This window comes from Symphalangus syndactylus, chromosome 14, assembly GCF_028878055.3.
Source record: "Symphalangus syndactylus isolate Jambi chromosome 14, NHGRI_mSymSyn1-v2.1_pri, whole genome shotgun sequence".
In the NCBI taxonomy this organism is placed as follows: domain Eukaryota; kingdom Metazoa; phylum Chordata; class Mammalia; order Primates; family Hylobatidae; genus Symphalangus; species Symphalangus syndactylus.
In genome coordinates this window covers 102,058,789-102,077,139 of record NC_072436.2, presented here as the reverse complement: position 1 = coordinate 102,077,139, position 18,351 = coordinate 102,058,789, and the positions used below count along the sequence as shown (strand labels likewise).

General features: G+C 37.1%; 1 protein-coding gene across 3 annotated transcripts in view; it reads right to left on the bottom strand.

Moving 5' to 3' along the window:
* SOS1 (SOS Ras/Rac guanine nucleotide exchange factor 1) overlaps positions 1-18,351 on the bottom strand; it is a 152,069-nt gene that overhangs the window by 15,930 nt on the left and 117,788 nt on the right. For all 3 annotated transcript variants that reach the window (XM_055243698.2, XM_055243697.2, XM_055243699.2), the window contains exons 11-18: positions 17,842-17,923; positions 16,938-17,060; positions 16,531-16,634; positions 15,194-15,416; positions 13,650-13,769; positions 10,140-10,302; positions 9,488-9,605; positions 97-269 (exon numbers count right to left, since the gene is read on the bottom strand). In XM_055243698.2, coding sequence (XP_055099673.1) covers positions 97-269; positions 9,488-9,605; positions 10,140-10,302; positions 13,650-13,769; positions 15,194-15,416; positions 16,531-16,634; positions 16,938-17,060; positions 17,842-17,923 — 1,106 coding nt within the window. The remainder of the gene's footprint in view (positions 1-96; positions 270-9,487; positions 9,606-10,139; positions 10,303-13,649; positions 13,770-15,193; positions 15,417-16,530; positions 16,635-16,937; positions 17,061-17,841; positions 17,924-18,351) is intronic.

Sequence of the window (18,351 nt, the reverse complement as noted above, 5' to 3'; positions counted from 1 at the left end):
AGGTTTACTTTTTCTCCCCTATAAAATAAACCTGTCTTTTATGAGGTAGTTTATAAACTTAATCAGAAGTATGAATCTTTAAATAATTCAACTTACTTTGATATCTGATTCTACTCGTAAACAGTAAGGCTGATTTTGGTACTGCTGGATCTCTCCTGTTATTTCTGCTACTTTCCTCCTTTTGCTAAAGTTTATAAGCTCTTTTCCATGTCTTTTTAGGACCTCAGGGTTGCCTTCTTCTGTTTTCAAGATATTAGTGAGATAAATTCCTAGAAGATATAATGGAATGATTTCAAGGATAAAGAAGGAAAATGCAAGTTTTTTCTGTTTCATTAATTGTGGGTATATTACACTGTACCATCTCAGTTGCCGTAACAAAAGAACCAAGGCTCAGATTTCCATGATATGAAAACAGCAGCTTAAGAGAAAGTATCTGTGAAAGACTTAAATTTTATAAACATCTAAGAAAAAGGGAGGGAGACCAAGTTTAATAAAATTAATAGATTTGTTAGGAAGAATAATCAATTTTCCATACCCCCTCCAAGCCATTGTTATTTGATATAAATCACAGTTTTGTTAAAGGAACTTTAAGAATAACTTCGTCACTAATGACACATCATTTTTGGCAAACAGGAAAAATACTAAATTCAGAGGATCATAGTTTCTGCTTAGTCAGCTCTGATGGCCACACAAGAGGTTGTTATGATTTGCAATTGAGAAGTAGTACTATTTGGGTAGGCTTACTCATGGAAATGTGGAATGTTTTGCAAGCCTGTCAAATGTGGGACTGCATACAATTTATGTAAATTCTGGTCTTCAATAGTTTCTAGACTTAGTGGCAACCTAGTAATTGATTTCCTGTTTCCCCATCACTACAGTTGTACACTGGACGAGGAGGAGAATGAACAAAATAACAGGCACTTTCTATTTTAGCATAAAGGCTCTGGAACCAGTTCTGCTTCTTTCCTTGTGTGTGATTTTTTTTATATTTTATATTTTTGGAGATGGAGTCTCACTCTGTCTCCCAGGCTAGAGTGCAATGGCATGATCTTGGCTCACTGCAACCTCCTCTTCCTGGGTTCAAGCGATTCTCCTGTCTCAGCCTCCTGAGTAGCTGGGATTACAGGCATGTGCCACCACACCCAGCTGATTTTTGTATTTTTAGTAGAGACGGGGTTTCACCATGTTGGCCAGGCTGGTCTCGAACTCCTGACCTCAGGTGATCCACCCACCTTGGCCTCCTAAAGTGCTGGGATTACAGGCGTGAGTCACCGTGACCAGCCTGTGTGTGTGATCTTGTGCAAATTGCTTGTGCAAATTGCTTAACTGTGCCTCAGTTTTTCTCATCTGTAAAATGAGGACAGGAGGGTTGCTGTGAGAAACAAATGAGTGAATATATGTATGAGCTTAGAATAGAGCCTGATGAAAGTTAAGTATTAATTAGCCATGGTTGTGATTGTTGATGCTGTTGTTGCATCTTGCCCTAATATTCTTATGCTTCTACCTTTTTCCCTAAAGTACTGATTACAATGCTTTGAGGAGAAAAAAGGAGTGTGAATATCTGAGTTCGTTCACTCCCCACACGTGTACGGATTCTCTGCTGTAAGCCAAGTCCTGCATTAGGTACTGCAGGTACAAAGATGAGAAAGACCTCCAGCAGTCCAGTGCTTAAGGAGTTCCTGACCTTAGGGATCCAGAGCTTTGAACTGTTGGCTACTACAGTATCATTTGCTAAGGGCTACATACTAGGAGGTGCTATATTAGTAGTAATGCATAAGATGCTACGAGAGCAAAAAGGAGGTATTCCAAACTCTGTCTTGAGCTGGGAGGACTAGAAAAAGCATCACAGATGAGATAATGCTTAGAATAAGTCCCAAAAAATGAAGACGTGTAATGAGTAGAATAACGTACAAGAGCAGTCTAAGCAAAGCAGCAGTGTGTATAAAGGCATTGATTCATGATGAAGCTTGCTTGAAAGGCATACTTAGAGATAATTTGCTATTTAGTATGGCTAGACCATAGGGGTTTGGTGTGCGGGGTAGAGGAAGAGTGGCAGGATATGGGGATAGACATAGGCAAGGGCTGGGTTTGTATTTCTAAATGCTTTTGTGGTAGAGGCATACCACAGAAATCTTTGGCCACATCCTTGGGAAGATAAAAGGATCCAAATCAATATTGAACAGATCAGCAATAATGAAATCTGACATCTATGCCTGTTTGGTTTTTAAAAGGATCCAGTTATTAAGCGCATTAGTTACTTGGTTATTTCTCAGCACCTAGGCTATGCCTGATGATACACTCATAAGACAAAGTGACTGTGTGTTCTAGTAAGCACAGGCTTTTTTATTTTCACATCTGCCTGTCGTTTGGCTTTTATTTTCAGCCATTTATACTGTCCTCTACACAAGTTGCATGATCCACTCAGTGTTCAGTCTGACAAACATGTCCATAAGAGTATGCATGCTCAATGGCAGCCCAAATCAACCTTCCATATTGGTCACAAACTGATGGCCCATCTGTGAAGAGTTTGTGGGTATTAGCACTTGGACTGGGTCATGAAGTACCTTTTGTTAAATAGCTTAACTTTTATCTAGGAGATAATTAGGGAATTAGAAGGATTTTGTTTGCATTCTAGAAGGATTACTCTAGTTGTACTATGAAGCCAGATGGGTTGGAAGGAGTTAAGACCAGTAACAGGAAGAGCAGTTAGTAGGCTAATAGTCCTGGTGAGATGATGAGGGCTGCCCTAGTGTCTATGGGGATAATGGGGAGTGGATAAATATTTAACAGATAGACTCCCCAAGAACTGATTAACTGGTTTGGGGAGGAAATGGGGGCAGTGGGAATGAAGACTCACAGCTTTGTTCTTGAAAACACACTTGAATGAAGTTGTGAAAATGCTTATAAGTAGCACTTTGGTACAGTTCGGGATGAAATTTGGAAATTATTTTATGCCTAACTGATGGCTAGCTAAAAGAACAAATGATCACAGCAGTGATGTCCAAACTTTGATCTTACACTGCATCAGTAAAAAATATTTAAGCACATATCCTCACTTTCTCCCTCTATACACATATACAGTTTAATAAAAACATAGATATATTTATGTATGTATAACATAAACCTGAGAATTATATATTAGTAAAGCTTAGGTTTTTTTTCATGTTTTAAAAAATATATAAATAGAAAGTCTAGTTATTCCTGTACTTCAGTATATCATTTAACATACCCTACCTCTGGAGGTAGCTCTTCTAGGGAAAGAGAAAACAGAGCATTATGACAAAGAAGAGGGCTGAGGTTTCACCTTTTTTGCTGATGTCTTTCCCATCCTTCCCAGCATAAAGTAGCTGCTTAGGATTCTAGGCTTCTATAGCATTTGTCCACACTTCTATCTACACTTTTCTACAATACAGTGTTATACTTACTACACAGCGCTGTGACTTATTTCTCTGCTCTTTCAAGGGAGCAGAAACTATGGAACTATATCTTATTTGTCTATTCTTAGCATGTAGCCCTGGGCATAACACATAGAGGCATTCAGCAAATATTTTTGATTGAATGAAAGAAGTATATTATTTCAAAATAGAAGAGAGGCATTTAACAGATAGGCCAGGATATGAGAATCAATTCTAAAATAGCTGGAAAGCAAGAATGGAGACAAAGCAAATTTACATATAACAGAAGGAGGACACAAGATCAGAGCTGTGTAAAAGCAAACGGCAAAGCCAATGCTAAAGGCTTGGATGTTTGATGACAAACCTGATTAAGGTACATGCTCCTTTTACCTTAGGAAAAATTCTATTTTTGAGACAGAGTCTCACCTTGTCACCCAGGCTGGAGTATAGTGGTGCGATCTCGGCTTACTACAACCTCTGCCTCCTGGCAGGTTCAAGCAATTCTTGTGCCTCTGCCTCCTGAGTAAGCTGGGACTACAGGAATGCACCACCATGCCTGGCTAACTTTTGTATTTTTAGTAGGGATGGGGTTTTGCCATGTTGGCCAGGCTGGTCTTGAACTCCTGGCCCCAAGCAATTCGCTCACCTCAACCTCTTAAAGTGCTGGGATTACAGGCGTGAACCACTGCGCCCAGCTGAAAAAATTCATTTCTTAGCCCACCTATCCATTCTACCTATCAGTAGAATATTTTAGTTTATGGAGAAAAACTGTGTTACAGATCTGAAACATCTGGCAGAGCTTTGGAAGGAGTAACTGCCCTACTTTTATTCTGAAAGTGGTGGTTGTGCCAGCAAAAGATGGGAATAATGCTGGTAAAATAATAGAGGAAGTATCAGCTACTATCCCTGACCCTCCCCCAAAGAAGGGGTTTGAAAACCAGTATCCAGAATTTAGGAAAAGAATCTGGAAAGAGTTTCTATAAACTACCATACAGACAGGATGGAATTCAGAAGCAGCAATAACATCTGGCTTTACCCACTGGGTCAGAACTGTATGAAAGGCTAACTCCAGAGACTGATAACTTTTAGCTTAAGAATAGCAAAGACAGGGCACCAAAACTGACCAGGGTCAGTTATAGATAAACTACCTTAAAGGAGCAGAGGCTCAGTAACTAGGAAGATGAGCAAGAAGAAAGGGGTATGAAGGCTGGCAGATGGGCTGCACCTATTAAACTTTGTGTGCCTATCAAACTACCTACATGTTTGTATTCGCTCAATAAATCACACAGCTCACCTTAAAACACCTTATGAAATCATACTCTAAAGTAGGTCTGAAACTTCCTTCTTTCACTTAAGAACATATGGCTGGGCGCAGTGGCTCACCCCTGTAATCCCAGCACTTTAGGAGGCTTAGGCAGGTGGATCACCTGACAGGGTCAGGAGTTTGAGACCAGCCTGGCCAGCCTGGCCAACATGGTGAAACCTCGTCTCTAGCAAAAATACAAAAATTAGCCGGGTGTAGTGGTGGGTGCTTGTAATCCCAGCTACTTGGGAGGCTGAGGCAGGAGAATCGCTTGAACCTGGGAGGCAGAGGTTGCAGTGAGCCGAGATTATGCCATTGCACTCCAGCCTGGGCAATAAAAGTGAGACTCTGTCTCAAAAAAAGAGAACATGCTATGAAGATCAGTTAAGTTTATAAAGATCTGAGAGAGGACTTTGGACAGTTTCAGTTTGTATGAATAAATACCAACCATTAGGATGTTACAGGAGCAGGGGCCAAATAGTGAGTCAGTGAATAGGTCCTGAGGTTTCTTTTCATGTCTGTGTACCAGAGACCACAGGATATCATGAGTAGCATGACTATAAGCTAGGTGAGCAGACTGACTGTGTTATCTTTCACTTTTCTAAGCACCTGACGTAGTCCTGGTACTTAGTAGGTATTCAAGAAATATACGTTGACAGATTGAATGACATAACGTCAGATACATCCAGAGCCTTTCCAGTTCCCCTTAAACGAACTGGTAACATATTTAAGCAAAAACATATAGGCTTTAATATTTTATCAGGAAGAGAAAATCAATGAACTCAATATTTTTATCAAGAATGTAGAGGGTCAGGCTGGGTATGGTGGCTCACACCTGTAATCCTAGAACTTTGGGAGGCCAAGGCAGGTGGATCCCTCGAGCTCAGGGGTTCGAGACCAGCCTGGGCAACCTGGTGAAACCCTGTGTCTACAAAAAATAAAAAAATTAGCCAGGCATAGTGGTTTGTGCCTGTAGTTCCTCCTACTTGGGGGATTGAGGCAGGATGACTGCTTGAGCTCATGAGGTGGAGGATGCAGTGAGCCAAGATGATGCCACTGTACTCTCCAGCCTGGGTGATAGAGACCCTGTATCAAGGCCGGGTGCGGTGGCTCACGCTTGTAATCCCAGCACTTTGGGAGGCCGAGGCAGGCGGATCACGAGGTCAGGAGATCGAGACCACGGTGAAACCCCGTCTCTACTAAAAATACAAAAAATTAGCCAGGCGTGGTGGCGGGCGCCTGTAGTCCCAGCTACTCGGAGAGGCTGAGGTAGGAGAATGGCGTGAACCCGGGAGGCAGAGCTTACAGTGAGCCGAGATTGCGCCACTGCACTCCAGCCTGGGTGACAGAGCGAGACTCCGTCTCAAAAAAAAAAAAAAAAAAAAAAAAAAAAGAGACCCTGTATCAAAAAAAAAAAAGAACATAGGGGTAGGGGAAAAGTCCTCAGGAAAACTAGAAATTAACAATGATTTTTTTTAAACCTCATAAAATCAGCAGATAATGAGAGACCTTATCTTTTTGAAGAAAAAGTAAATTAAAGCAAATAAGTAAAAACAGAAATGAGAAAGATATATTACAAATAGGGGTAATTAAAAAAAGTTTGTAGATATAAATTGAAGGCTAGTATTTTAAAAATAATGAAATGAAGCAATTCTGTAGCAAGAAGGATGCTTTCTTAAAAGGATAAAAACCATCTAATGAAGCAAGTAGTAAAATTATACTTTATCCCTGCTAAAACTGAGTTTAGAACAAGCTGCTTTTTTCTGCCATTATTTTTAAAGCTTTGTTTGGGAAGTTAATGACCAATTATGTAAGGCGTAACACAGAAATAAGGTCAAAGGAAGAGACACTGTATCATATTTTGTAAACATGATTAAATACTTAGAAAACCTAAGGAAATTAAAAATTCTTGGAATTAAAGGTAACAATGAATACCATTCAAACCAAAAATACTCAGGAAAAATAATAAGGGGAAATGCTAAATATAATAAATGTTCTTTACAAATTAATTGACAGATTGTTCCAGTTACATTTGGGGGCATCCCCCCCACCCAAACTTATAAAGTTCATTTGGAAAAATAAACAGGCAAAATTGGCCAAAAAAAAAAGACTGAAGAAACCCTGAAGATCCAACTTTATCATCTGTGAAAACACTATATAAAGCAGGGTTTCTCTGTCTCAGCACCACTGACTTTTTGGACTGGATACTTACTGGCTGTGGGGAAGTGTCCTATGCATTGCAGGATGTTAGCAATATCTCTATCCTCTATCCACTAGATGCCTATAGCACCATCCCAATTAGGACAATTAAAAAAAAAATTGTCTCCAGGCATTGCTAAATGCTCCCTAGGAGGGCAAAAACTGCCCCCTGCTGAGAATCACTGATTATAAAATGACAATCCTTAAAACTGTGGCAGGGGTATAGGAAGTCAGTGAGATACAACACATATTAAAGAAGGAGGTCCCTGGCCGGGTGTGGTGGCTCAAGCCTGTAATCCCAGCACTTTGGGAGGCCGAGGCAGGCGGATCATGAGGTCAGGAGATCAAGACCATCCTGGCTAACACAGTGAAACCCCGTCTCTACTAAAAATACAAAAATAAATTAGCTGAGCATGGTGGCGGGCGCCTGTAGTCCCAGCTACTCTGGAGGCTGGGGCAGGAGAATGGCGTGAAGCTGGGAGGCAGAGCTTGCAGTAAGCCGAGATGGCAGCTACTGCACTCTAGCCTGGGTGACAGAGCGAGAGTCTGTGTCAAAAAAAAAAAAAAAAAAGGAGGTCCCATATGTAAACGGAAAAAGTAGAATCATTCAATAAACCTGAATTAACAAATACATAATTTGGGTGGGGAAATAAATTTGAGTATTTCATAAGCTATCAAAGATACTTCAGTTTGATATTAGAGTTAAATATAATTTTGAAAGTCATAAAAAAGCCAGAAGAAAATATGATTATTACTAGATTATATGAACTTTCTAAGGTTAGAAACAATAGAAACCAGAATGAGAAAGGACAGATGGTAGAATTTAAAAGTAATACATATCAATGAATAAAAAGTACAAGGCAGATTGTTTGCAGGAGATACGAAAAATGACATGGACAAGAGGAAATGCAAATATTAAAGAAATGTATGAAAAAAATCTCCACAATAATCAAAGAATGGAAATTATTGCAACAAATAGCTTAGTAGTTGTAATAACAGAAATGAAAAAAAAAAGTATCCAAAATTAGAAACCATGGGATGAAATTTGCTTTGTCATACACTTGATGGCAGCATAAATGACATACACTTCTCATGGCAGCCTTTCAGAAAGCAACTTAAAATTATATATCAACAGTTTAAAAATGGACACCTTTTAACCTATGTATATAGTAGTCCCTCCCTTATCCAAAGGTGATATGTTCCAGGATCCCCAGTGGATACCTGAAACTATGGATAGTACCAAACCCTATACATACATATACACATACATACATACCTATGAGCTTAATTTATAAATTAGGCACAGTAAGATTAAAAATAGCTAATAATAAGATGGAACAATTATAACACTCTATTGTAATAAAAGTTACATGAACGTGGTCTTTCTCTCCCAAAATACCTCATGTTTTTGGACCACAGCTGACCATGGATAACTGAAACTGTGGAAAGTGAAACTGTGGAGATGGGAGCACTACTGTAATTCCTCCTCTGGTTATCTGTCTCAAGAAGATATTTTCAAATACAGAAAAATAGTATAAATAAAAATGTGAATCAAAATTATTTGGAAAGCAAAAAAGCTGGAACAAATGTGTCCAATCACAGGGTTACGGTTAAACAAATTGTCCAGCTTTATGGAATATTATGCAGCCATTATAAATACTTAAGATTATTTAATAAAATACAAAAATATAAGATATGGTAAGCGAATAACCTTAATATGCACATCATACAATTACAATTATATACAATGTACACAGCAAAAAGATTAGAAGTAAATACAAAAATGGTTGCTATAAAGCCCAAACAATAAAATGTAGGAAAATATATTAAAAGTATCAGGACATAACATTGTTATATGCAGTGGAATTTTTAAACTATATAAAAAATAGATATAGATGAGGAAAAGGCTAGAAGAAACTACAGCACATACTAAAGAGACTATAGAGAGATCATAATTTCTATAAGCATTCAAAAGAAGGATCATCAGAGCATATACTCAGGCAGAGAAAAGATGAGAGTAGGAAAGAGATATTGAATACATGAAAATACAGGAAATAAAGAATGGAAAAAGAGGAACCTACAGAAAGGGAGATTCAGGTGGTAGATTCAGTCCTAAAAATGAAGGAAAAGGTACTTCCTTCCTCTGATGCAGAAGGGGAAAAATAAGAGAGGATGAAGAGAATAAAATTTTGATGTGCCAGAGGTGTGGGCCCAAAGGCACAGCAGGCACACTATGATTTTTAGCCATGTGAAACTGTTTACAAAAATGATTATAAAAATAGTTGAGTTTGGCCATGCCTCTGCTGTATTTAGTTTATTAAAATTCAATTAAAAAGGCTTTTATACATATAAAAACACAAGTATTATATAATATCTAATGGCTGCCTAAGATGAAACTAGAACATGAAATGTATATTAGACTTGACCTTAAGTCTTAATGAGAAAAATTCTAAAGGGTTTCAGGTGCTAAATATTGATCAAACAAGTATTTTCTGCTGGCATATTACACATGTAATTATTCAGTCATTTAATGAAATAAGTGTTTTGTTTTATCCAGAAATGCAATAAAAATTCAGAAAGAAATACTTACCAAAGAAAGGCACACATGGTGGATTAATAGACCTGAGTTTTGCCAAATATTTCTTATAGTGATCTTCACTCAGTTCATGAGCTTCTTCTAAAATTTTCTTCTGGCGACTTGGTATTTGCTATAAGGAAAAAAAATAGGAGGCATACGTTTACAAAAGGCATCAAAGGTCTTGTCAAAAAAAAAATACTAGGCTAACAGAAACGCCCAAATACAACAGTATCAATTTGATTTTATGACTGTAACATTGCTTCAAATAAATTATCTACATAGACCTCAGTATAAACTTAAAGTGTGTGTGTGTATGTGTATGTGTGTGTGTGTGTGTGTGTGTGTGAGAGAGACAGAGAGATCTAGTTTATCATGTCATTCCTTACACAATTATGTGAACATTTAATTGTACATTATCTTACAAATTAAGTGCCGAAAGTTTTTGCTTCTTCTAGCTTAGACTGGGACCTGTGAATACATTTTAATAGGAATGCTTAATTTTAAACAGCGAACAATTAATTACAAAACTTAGATAATTCTGTCTTTCAATCTACTACTGAAAAGACAAATGAGACATTTAAAAATTAAAGATAATAATTGTTAAAAATCTGATTTTTGTAATAGGGAATGAAAGTTCATTTTAAAAACACATGTAGAAACCTACCTCAAATGTGTGGTCTAGTCTGTAAACAGGTGATGAATTCATAGCACTGACAACCTCAAGGACACCATTAAAGTTGTTCAACTCTTGAAAGACTTGTAGAATCTCAATTATTCGACTCACCACAGCTACCCTTTCTTCTAAATTTTCAGTTTCTACAATACATCTGGGAATTAAAAAAAAAGTGAACTAAAGGTTTTAAAGTTTTTCCAATAAAGTTATAGCTTAAAGAATTTAGTAAATAAAATAATGTAGAGAGTAGGGGGGTGGCTATAGTATAACTACTATAGAGAAGACACATTCAGGGTGACTTGATAGAAGGAAGGCAGTGCCTCCAGTCAGGCATACTGCTCTTTCCTGTCTTCTAGACTGGTACAGTCAAACAATCATTTTCCTACTATATTTGGTGCATCCTCTATTAGCATTAGAATTAACTGGTGAGGCCACTATCTTGTGGAATGTATGTAGGTCTTTGTGATGTGGGTGTATTCTAGTAGAATTCAAGAATTCTGTTGCCTTCTATTCTTTATCTAGTTGCAAGATTTTAGTGATTAATGCCCAATTTCTTTCTTTCATATATTATTGGCTACATACATTTCTAGGAACAGCTCTGTTCCTATGTTTCCTACATTTCTAGGAACAGCATTAAATGTAATGGCAAAAACTGCAATTACATTTGCACCAACCTAATATATAATTGCATTGAGATTCTGGACGTGTGGTATGATAGTATGAGGAGCTTCACTGAGTGAAACTGGTAAAAATTATTAAAACACACATACAAACGTGCACATGCACACGCACACACACACATTTAAAGTCTCTAGTAATGGCCCTGAGAGCAAATGGCAAAAGAAACATCTATTCAGGAAAATCTACAAAAATTTGGTAAGAGAGGAGAGAGAGTCTGTGGTATTTGAACCAAGACTGGTGCCTCCCTTCTTTCTCCCAGCTCAGTGAGGGTGAACTGAGCATCTACTCCAGATTCCTGCAGTCAAGAACACCTAGCTCCCAGCTCCCAGACTTCAGTTTTCTCATCCTGCCCCGCTGCCTGTTGCTGAGGCTAAGTCCCAGTTGAGTGCAGCTGAGAAGTGGGAATACCCTTTTTTGCCCAACTTCCACTTATGGAATGGAGACTCTACCTTGGGTGTGATGTTTTGAGCATACTGAGAAAAGAGCCCTTCCTCTGGTTCCTGAGGGCGTGGTTCCATGCCAGAAGAGGCAGGTAAGAAGACCTCAGGCTACAGTAGCATCCGTGTGCCACTCTACCTGCTCAACCAAGCACTTAGCTCCTAGGGCAGAAGTGTCACTCAGAGAAAAGCTTGCCATTGTCCCCAGCCCCAGAGCCCCGTTTCAAACAGCTCCTAATCTCTTGTCATTTGCAACACAGTATAAAGTAGTTTAAATTTAATGGTGCCCTTAGGAACAGTGGAAATTGTGGTGAAAGGCAATGGGGAAGAGATTTGTGGATCTAATGAAGATCACCCTAGACTGTAGGCAGAGTAGTCTGCAAGACAGAACTAGGAAGTAAGACGGCTGAGAGGAGCCCTCCTGTGGTCAGAACAAGTATCAAACAGAAATCTCAGAAACCATTCCTTCAAAGGAGCAATTTGATTGCATTATTTTGTATAGCATTTATGCCACCAGAAAATTGTTGAAAACATCAGAGCAATCAGCTGGCAAATTGTGGAGTTTCATAGCTGGGTGTGTGTGGTCAGGCAAGGACTGGATGAGTCTTTCCAGTACCACTGCCATGCAATAAGAAGCCCTGGAAAGGGGGCTGGGGAATGAGGAGCAGTACTCACAGTTGCTACAATATATTATCTGAAATGTCAGGTTTCCAACAAAAACAGATGAGGTATGCCAACAAATAGGAAAGTATGACTCTTACACGGGGCAGGGATGGGGCGGAGGGGGTGGAAGGAACAGAAACTGCCTGTGAGAGCAACCAAATGTCAGATTTAACAACAATAACAAAAAAGATTTCTAAGTAGCCATTATGAATACGGTCACAGAATTAAAGGAAAGCATGAAAAAGAAGGAAAGGAAGGTACTGATGACAATGCGCATCAAAGAGAGGATATCATTAAAGAGATAGAAACTATAAAAAGGAACCAAAGGGAAATTCTGGAATTAAAAAGTACAATAACTGAAATAAAAAACTTACTGGAAAAGCTCAATAGTATATTTGAACTGAAAAAAAATATTAACTTGAAGATAGAGCTATTGTTCAAAAATGAAGGTAAAATAAAGATTTTCCCAGATAAAAACTGAGAGAATTTGTTGCTAGCCGACCCTCCAGAAGAAATACTAAAGGAAGTTCTTCAGGCTGAAAAGCAAGTGATCCCAGATGGTAATTCGAATCCACACAAAGACCATCAGTAAAGGTAATTGTGTAATTATTAAAGACATTTTGTAAATGCGTATTTTTTCTCATTTCCTCTCAAACTGACTTAAACAACTGTATAAAATAATATAAACATACTGTTGAGTTTATAACTTAGAAATGTAATATATGTGTTATATGTTGCCAATAATACACAAAGGAGGTGGGTGAGAGCAAAGCTTTAATGGGCTAAGAGGATGATGACAAATGGTAAAGTAGTAACTGTAACAATGTATTGTTTGATTTGCATCATTAATAAGATGTAATATGTATGACAGTACCACAAAAAAAAAAAGGGAGAAAGGGAATAGAGTTACATAGGAGTAATATTTCTATATATCACTGGTATTAAGCTACTATAAGTCTGAAGCTGATTCTGATAAGACATGTATGGTAAACTGTAAGGCAACCAGGCAGTCACTAAAAGGACCTCAAAAAAAGTTAATGAAAAAAATTAATGCTACATTAGAAAAACATTCAACGTTTTCTAATGACAAATATTGTCACTTTCATCAACACTCAATGCAAAAGAAAGGAGGAATAGAGGAAAAAGACATGAGACGTATCGAAATAAAATTGCACTGGTCGGGAGTGATGGCTCACGCCTGTAATCCTATCACTTTGGGAGGCCAGGATGGGTGGATCACTTGAGGTCAGGAGTTCAAGACCAGCCTGGCCAACATGGTGAAACCCCATCTCTACTAAAAATACAAAAATTAGCTGGGCGTGGTGGTGCGCGTCTGTAGTTGCAGCTACTCAGGAGGCTGAGGCCTGAGAATTGCTTGAACCCGGAAGGCGGAGGTTGCAGTCAGCTGAGATCATGCCACGCCACTGCACTCCAGCCTGGGCGACATAGCCAGACTCTGTCTCAAAAAAAAAAAAAAAGAGAAGAAAAATTAGGTGAGTGTGATATCACACACTTGTAATCTTGGCTACTCTGGAGGCTGAGGTGGGAGGATCACTTGAGCCTGGGAGGTGGAGGTTTCAGTGGGTCAATATTGTGCCACTGCACTCCAGCCTATGTGACAGAGCAAAACTCCCTCTCAAAACAAACAAACAAAAAAATTGCATTGAAATTTGTAACATAGCTGACAGCTATAAAATATAAGAATGCTAGGAATACTTACTTCTCAAACCACAGAGTGAGGTTGGTGGTATGTCGAATCATTTTCAGAAGATTAGGAGAGTTAATTTCTTTGTCTTCTTTTGTCCACACACTTCCAACTAATTCTGATGGCTGTACAGCTCTAAAATCATCAATACATAATTCTACATGACACTTTTTCCTCTAATATAGACATTGTTTTATTAAGTAAAGGAGATAAATAAAAACTAAACTCTCATATGAACTTTCCTTTTATACCAACAGAAAGGTCTATGAAAACAAGGTATAACAAAAAAGTATAATTATGCATATTTCCTTATGGATTTTTTTAAAACTTTTTTTTTTTTGAGATGGAGTTCCACTCTTGTTGTCCAGGCTGGAGTACAATGGCATGATCTTGGCTCACTGCAACCTCCACCTCCCAGGTTCAAGTGATTCTCCTGCCTGAGCCTCTTGGGTAGCTGGGATTACAGGCGCCCGTCACCACACCTGGCTAATTTTTTGTGTTTTTAGTAGAGACAAGGTTTCACCATGTTGGCCAGGCTGGTCTCGAACTCCTGACCTCGGATGATCCACCCGCCTTGGCCTCCCAAAGTGCTGGGATTACAGGAGTGAGCCATAACACCCGGCCTTTAAAAACTGTTTTTAAAAACTATTTTTATGGAAATACCTGTGTACTTTTAGCATTGCTTTATAGTAGGATTTTGCTTTGGGCAAGGTTGAGACTCCTCCATAATATCTTTCCCAGCACTTATAAACATTATTAATAAATTAGGGTGACAAAGTAGACATTTAAGTAATGATGTCTGTTATAATCAGTTCAAAGAGGGTAATCAATGCATTCACACATCCTTTTTTTTTTTTTTTTGGTCTAAAGGAGGAGAGGAAAAATGCCTACCACAAAAGGGTCCTAGGAAATAAAATAGATTCTAACACTGTAATTTTCAGAAATATGATTTTTAGTGGGAGATCTATAAATTAGCTCATTTTCTCATTTAGTTATTAAAAAAATGAGTAATTTAGTTTAAGATTCTAAAGAGTCTCCATTTAAAATCAGAAGGACATTTTTGAGATAATTGTATCAATGTAGTATGATAAACTGAAAAAGACTATAATGGCTATAAGTTCACAATAAAGCAGTAGCTAACATTTATTGAGCCCTTACTTTGTGCTAGGTAATGTACATATATTGACTTGCAAACCTCAAAACAGCCCCAGGAGTAGGTACTATCAGTAGCCCCATTTTACTCTTGAGGAAAATAAGGGGCAGAAGGATAAAGTCACACAAGGAGGTTAAAGTTGCCCAGGGCCAGCAATTGGTAAAGCCAGGATTTGAACCTAGCCTTACCAACTAGGGGTGAACACAGAAAGACAGAAGGTGTAAATTCAGCTAGAGGGACCAGGGGAGTGAAAGAACAGGAACTGCCTGCCTGGCCTTATTACTAGACACTTCATGTAATATTTCAGTTAAGTCTTATGACAACCCTATAAGGCAGAAATCAGTATTTCATTTTAAAAATTAACTCTTTCGAAATGATTTTTCAGCTTGAATGTTAAATTACATACCGGTATAGATCTGATTCAAGTAAAGTGAGTTGTCGAGCAATTTCTATTGGGTGTAAGGTGAGCAGGTCAAAAGTCTCTATGTGCCCAGGTCTGCTTATATGCCACTCAACTGTGGGAGGTGAACTCTGAAATGTGATATTATGACCTGGTCCATTGTCTCTTGCAATTTTTTTCCTTTGGATTATTTTAGTGATGGATTCAACCCATTTTTTCATTGCTTTACCTGCAATACATTATATTTTAAATAACATTTCAATATTCTTTATTTAATATTTTATATTTTAAAAATGGTTTAAAATCACACAGATGATACCTGAATGTATCTTTGCTATAAAAAGTTCAAATGATCAAAATGAAAAATGCAAGTTCTCCTTTTCCATTTCCCGGTCCCCAATCCTAATCTTATTCTTCTCCACTTGGGTAACCACTGTTAACAGCCTGGTATATATTCTTCCAGATCCTTTCCAAATAAAATTAGAAAGTACTTAATTTGTAGAGATTGTCCACCCCATTGTTCTGATCTTCAGTTTAATGTATTATTTTATAATCCTCCAAGAAAAGGTATATCTTATGTAAATCACAAGACGTATAAGGATTATACACACTATTAATCTAATCAACATTGCATTTTATAAACCAATAAATATCAGTGCCAGAGGACTGATTCCTTCATTTTTAGTGTGAGTTTTGATGTGGCTCTGTTTTGTATTGTACATGAAAGTACTATTATTTAACTATTTTCTGATTATCATTTAGAGCATACAAAGGAAATACGTTTGTCTAAGACATCCTTAGAGCCATACACTCATATAATCTTTAAAACTAGAAGGAAAACCTTAGAGATCAACAAACCTAGTTCCTCATGTTATTGATAAGAAAACTGAAGTCTAAAGAATCTAAGTGATTTTGCCCAAAGTCACGTATCTGATTAGTGGCAGTGTTAGACACAGACTCTCAATTTAATCTACTCTGCTTCCTCTCTCATTCTATTCGCCTGTGGCCCACTCGACCTCCATCAGTGGTGTTATAATGGCACAATGTAATTCCCAAATGCCCTCATACTTTGGGATATGTATGAAGACTTGGCTTAACCAACTCTAAAATAATCAGTAAGTTGAAATGAATATGAAAATGAAAATACATTGGATCAACAGGGTGACTGTTGAGCAATTTGCAGGTCTAAATGTTTGATGAAAATTTTTAACTTTTTGAAATAGTTATGCTGGTACTATTATAAACATCTTATATTACTGAGCCCCAATGACATCAATTGATAAGTCACCGTGTTGGTACTTTTATTACATATAAAACTAGGCACCTAAAAAAAAAAAACATACCTCTTACTGTTCCAATAAATTCTTCCATTCGTTGCAAAAGATATGCATCTCTTTCAAAATCATAGAAGTGGTGTTCTACCCAGTGCCGACATACATTTAATACTCTACGGCATTAGCACAGAATTGAATCACATGGGAATCAAACATAAATGTTTATCACAATGCATGGTACAATACAAATGAAAACGCAGTAACTCTTACCAAATTAATCTTATCAGTGTGCTTAACACTTCCAAAATTCTATGTTAAGGCTTATACTATAATTTCTGATAACTGCTCTAATTAGTAAATTTAATTTACTAATTTTATTGTCACTCGCCTCCTTGTTTGGGAAAGGTCCTTATATACTTCAACATTGAAACGAAAGTTTGATAAAGACTTACTTACTTCATTTATTTAATGCTTACCGCAGTTGCACAGGCTGTATATATTCTTTTCTAAATCTTTTTAGTTCTGCACTCAAGGGTTGATCTCCATTCTCTATAGCTATGCGATCAGCTTCTGTTGGCTCAGGCTCTGGAATTTCAAACCTAACATAAAATAGAACAAATTAATGAAAAGACTAATTATATCGAGTTATACAAATAGAAAACCACAAACGTTTTCACCAGTCAGCAAAATCAAGAGAATACTGTAAAAAAATTACTAAAGATATGCACATCAGTGTGAACAATTGAGACTTCTATAGTATTAAAGGCTAATAAAATTATTTTAAAATTTTTAAAAGAAATTAGTACTTGCCAATATAGATAAAACTAACTACAAACAAAATAAAGAATACATGCAAATTCTAAAAATAAATGTGACTATAAAGTTACGGGACTGATATTCATTTTTAGTCTGCGGAATTACTCTAAATCAGGTGACATAATCACTGTTAAGGGTAATTCCAGAAAAACTGACTGCTCTTTGTTTGGGTACATGAAATATTTTCCTTCCATCACAGTATTTGTTCACTGACAAGCTCCATTTTACTCAACATGAAGTATGTTTGAAAACTTACTTAGAACATCTAACTCATCAAAATTTGAATTTCTTGACTCTTATAAATTTTATATAGATCTTTAGTTCTGTAAATTTGAAATTTCAAATACTGAGTTTTCACATACAAAAAAGAGTATTTTTGTATTGAAATAATAAAAGCTAACATTATTATAAAATAAATGTTCATCTAAGATATTTTATTTATTGAAAAAGTGCTTGAGAAGTATATTTTAAAGCTCATCTAACATTTCCGAAAAAGTAAGATCTTAGCTCAATCTCTTTTTTAACAAAAAATAATGAATTTAAATATTTTTTAAATGGACAGACCTTTCTATTATAAGACTCAGTAGTTCTTGAGGTTTGCAAAAGGATCTGTATGTTGTAAGAAATGTCCGAACAAAATTGGGATCTAAGAAGAAAAAGGAAAAATATCTTATTAAACTCTTTGATTCAAAATGATTAAAACTATTATTTACATTTTCAAAATAGATCAAATAGTCAAGTTTAAAAGTTCCAAAATGTTTTGCCAAGTAGAAGGCTTTGGACTTGGTGATGCACTGCTAGCTTAGTGCCTCCTAAATTAGTGGTTATATTAAAACTTTACATCAACTTATTTCTTGCCCTCTGCACACTGACAAGATGATCTTAAACTCATCGGCCACAGGAATGAGCAAGAAAGAAAAGCAAAGGTAAAGCAGGGAACCAGGCTCCCCTCCCACCTGCTACCAGGATCTCAAAGTATCACCAGTTGGTTTATCCCCTTTATAAAGAGAAAGGCCACAGCAATAACCCATTACTTTTCCTTACATCAAGATTAGTTTATCTAGGATTACTTAT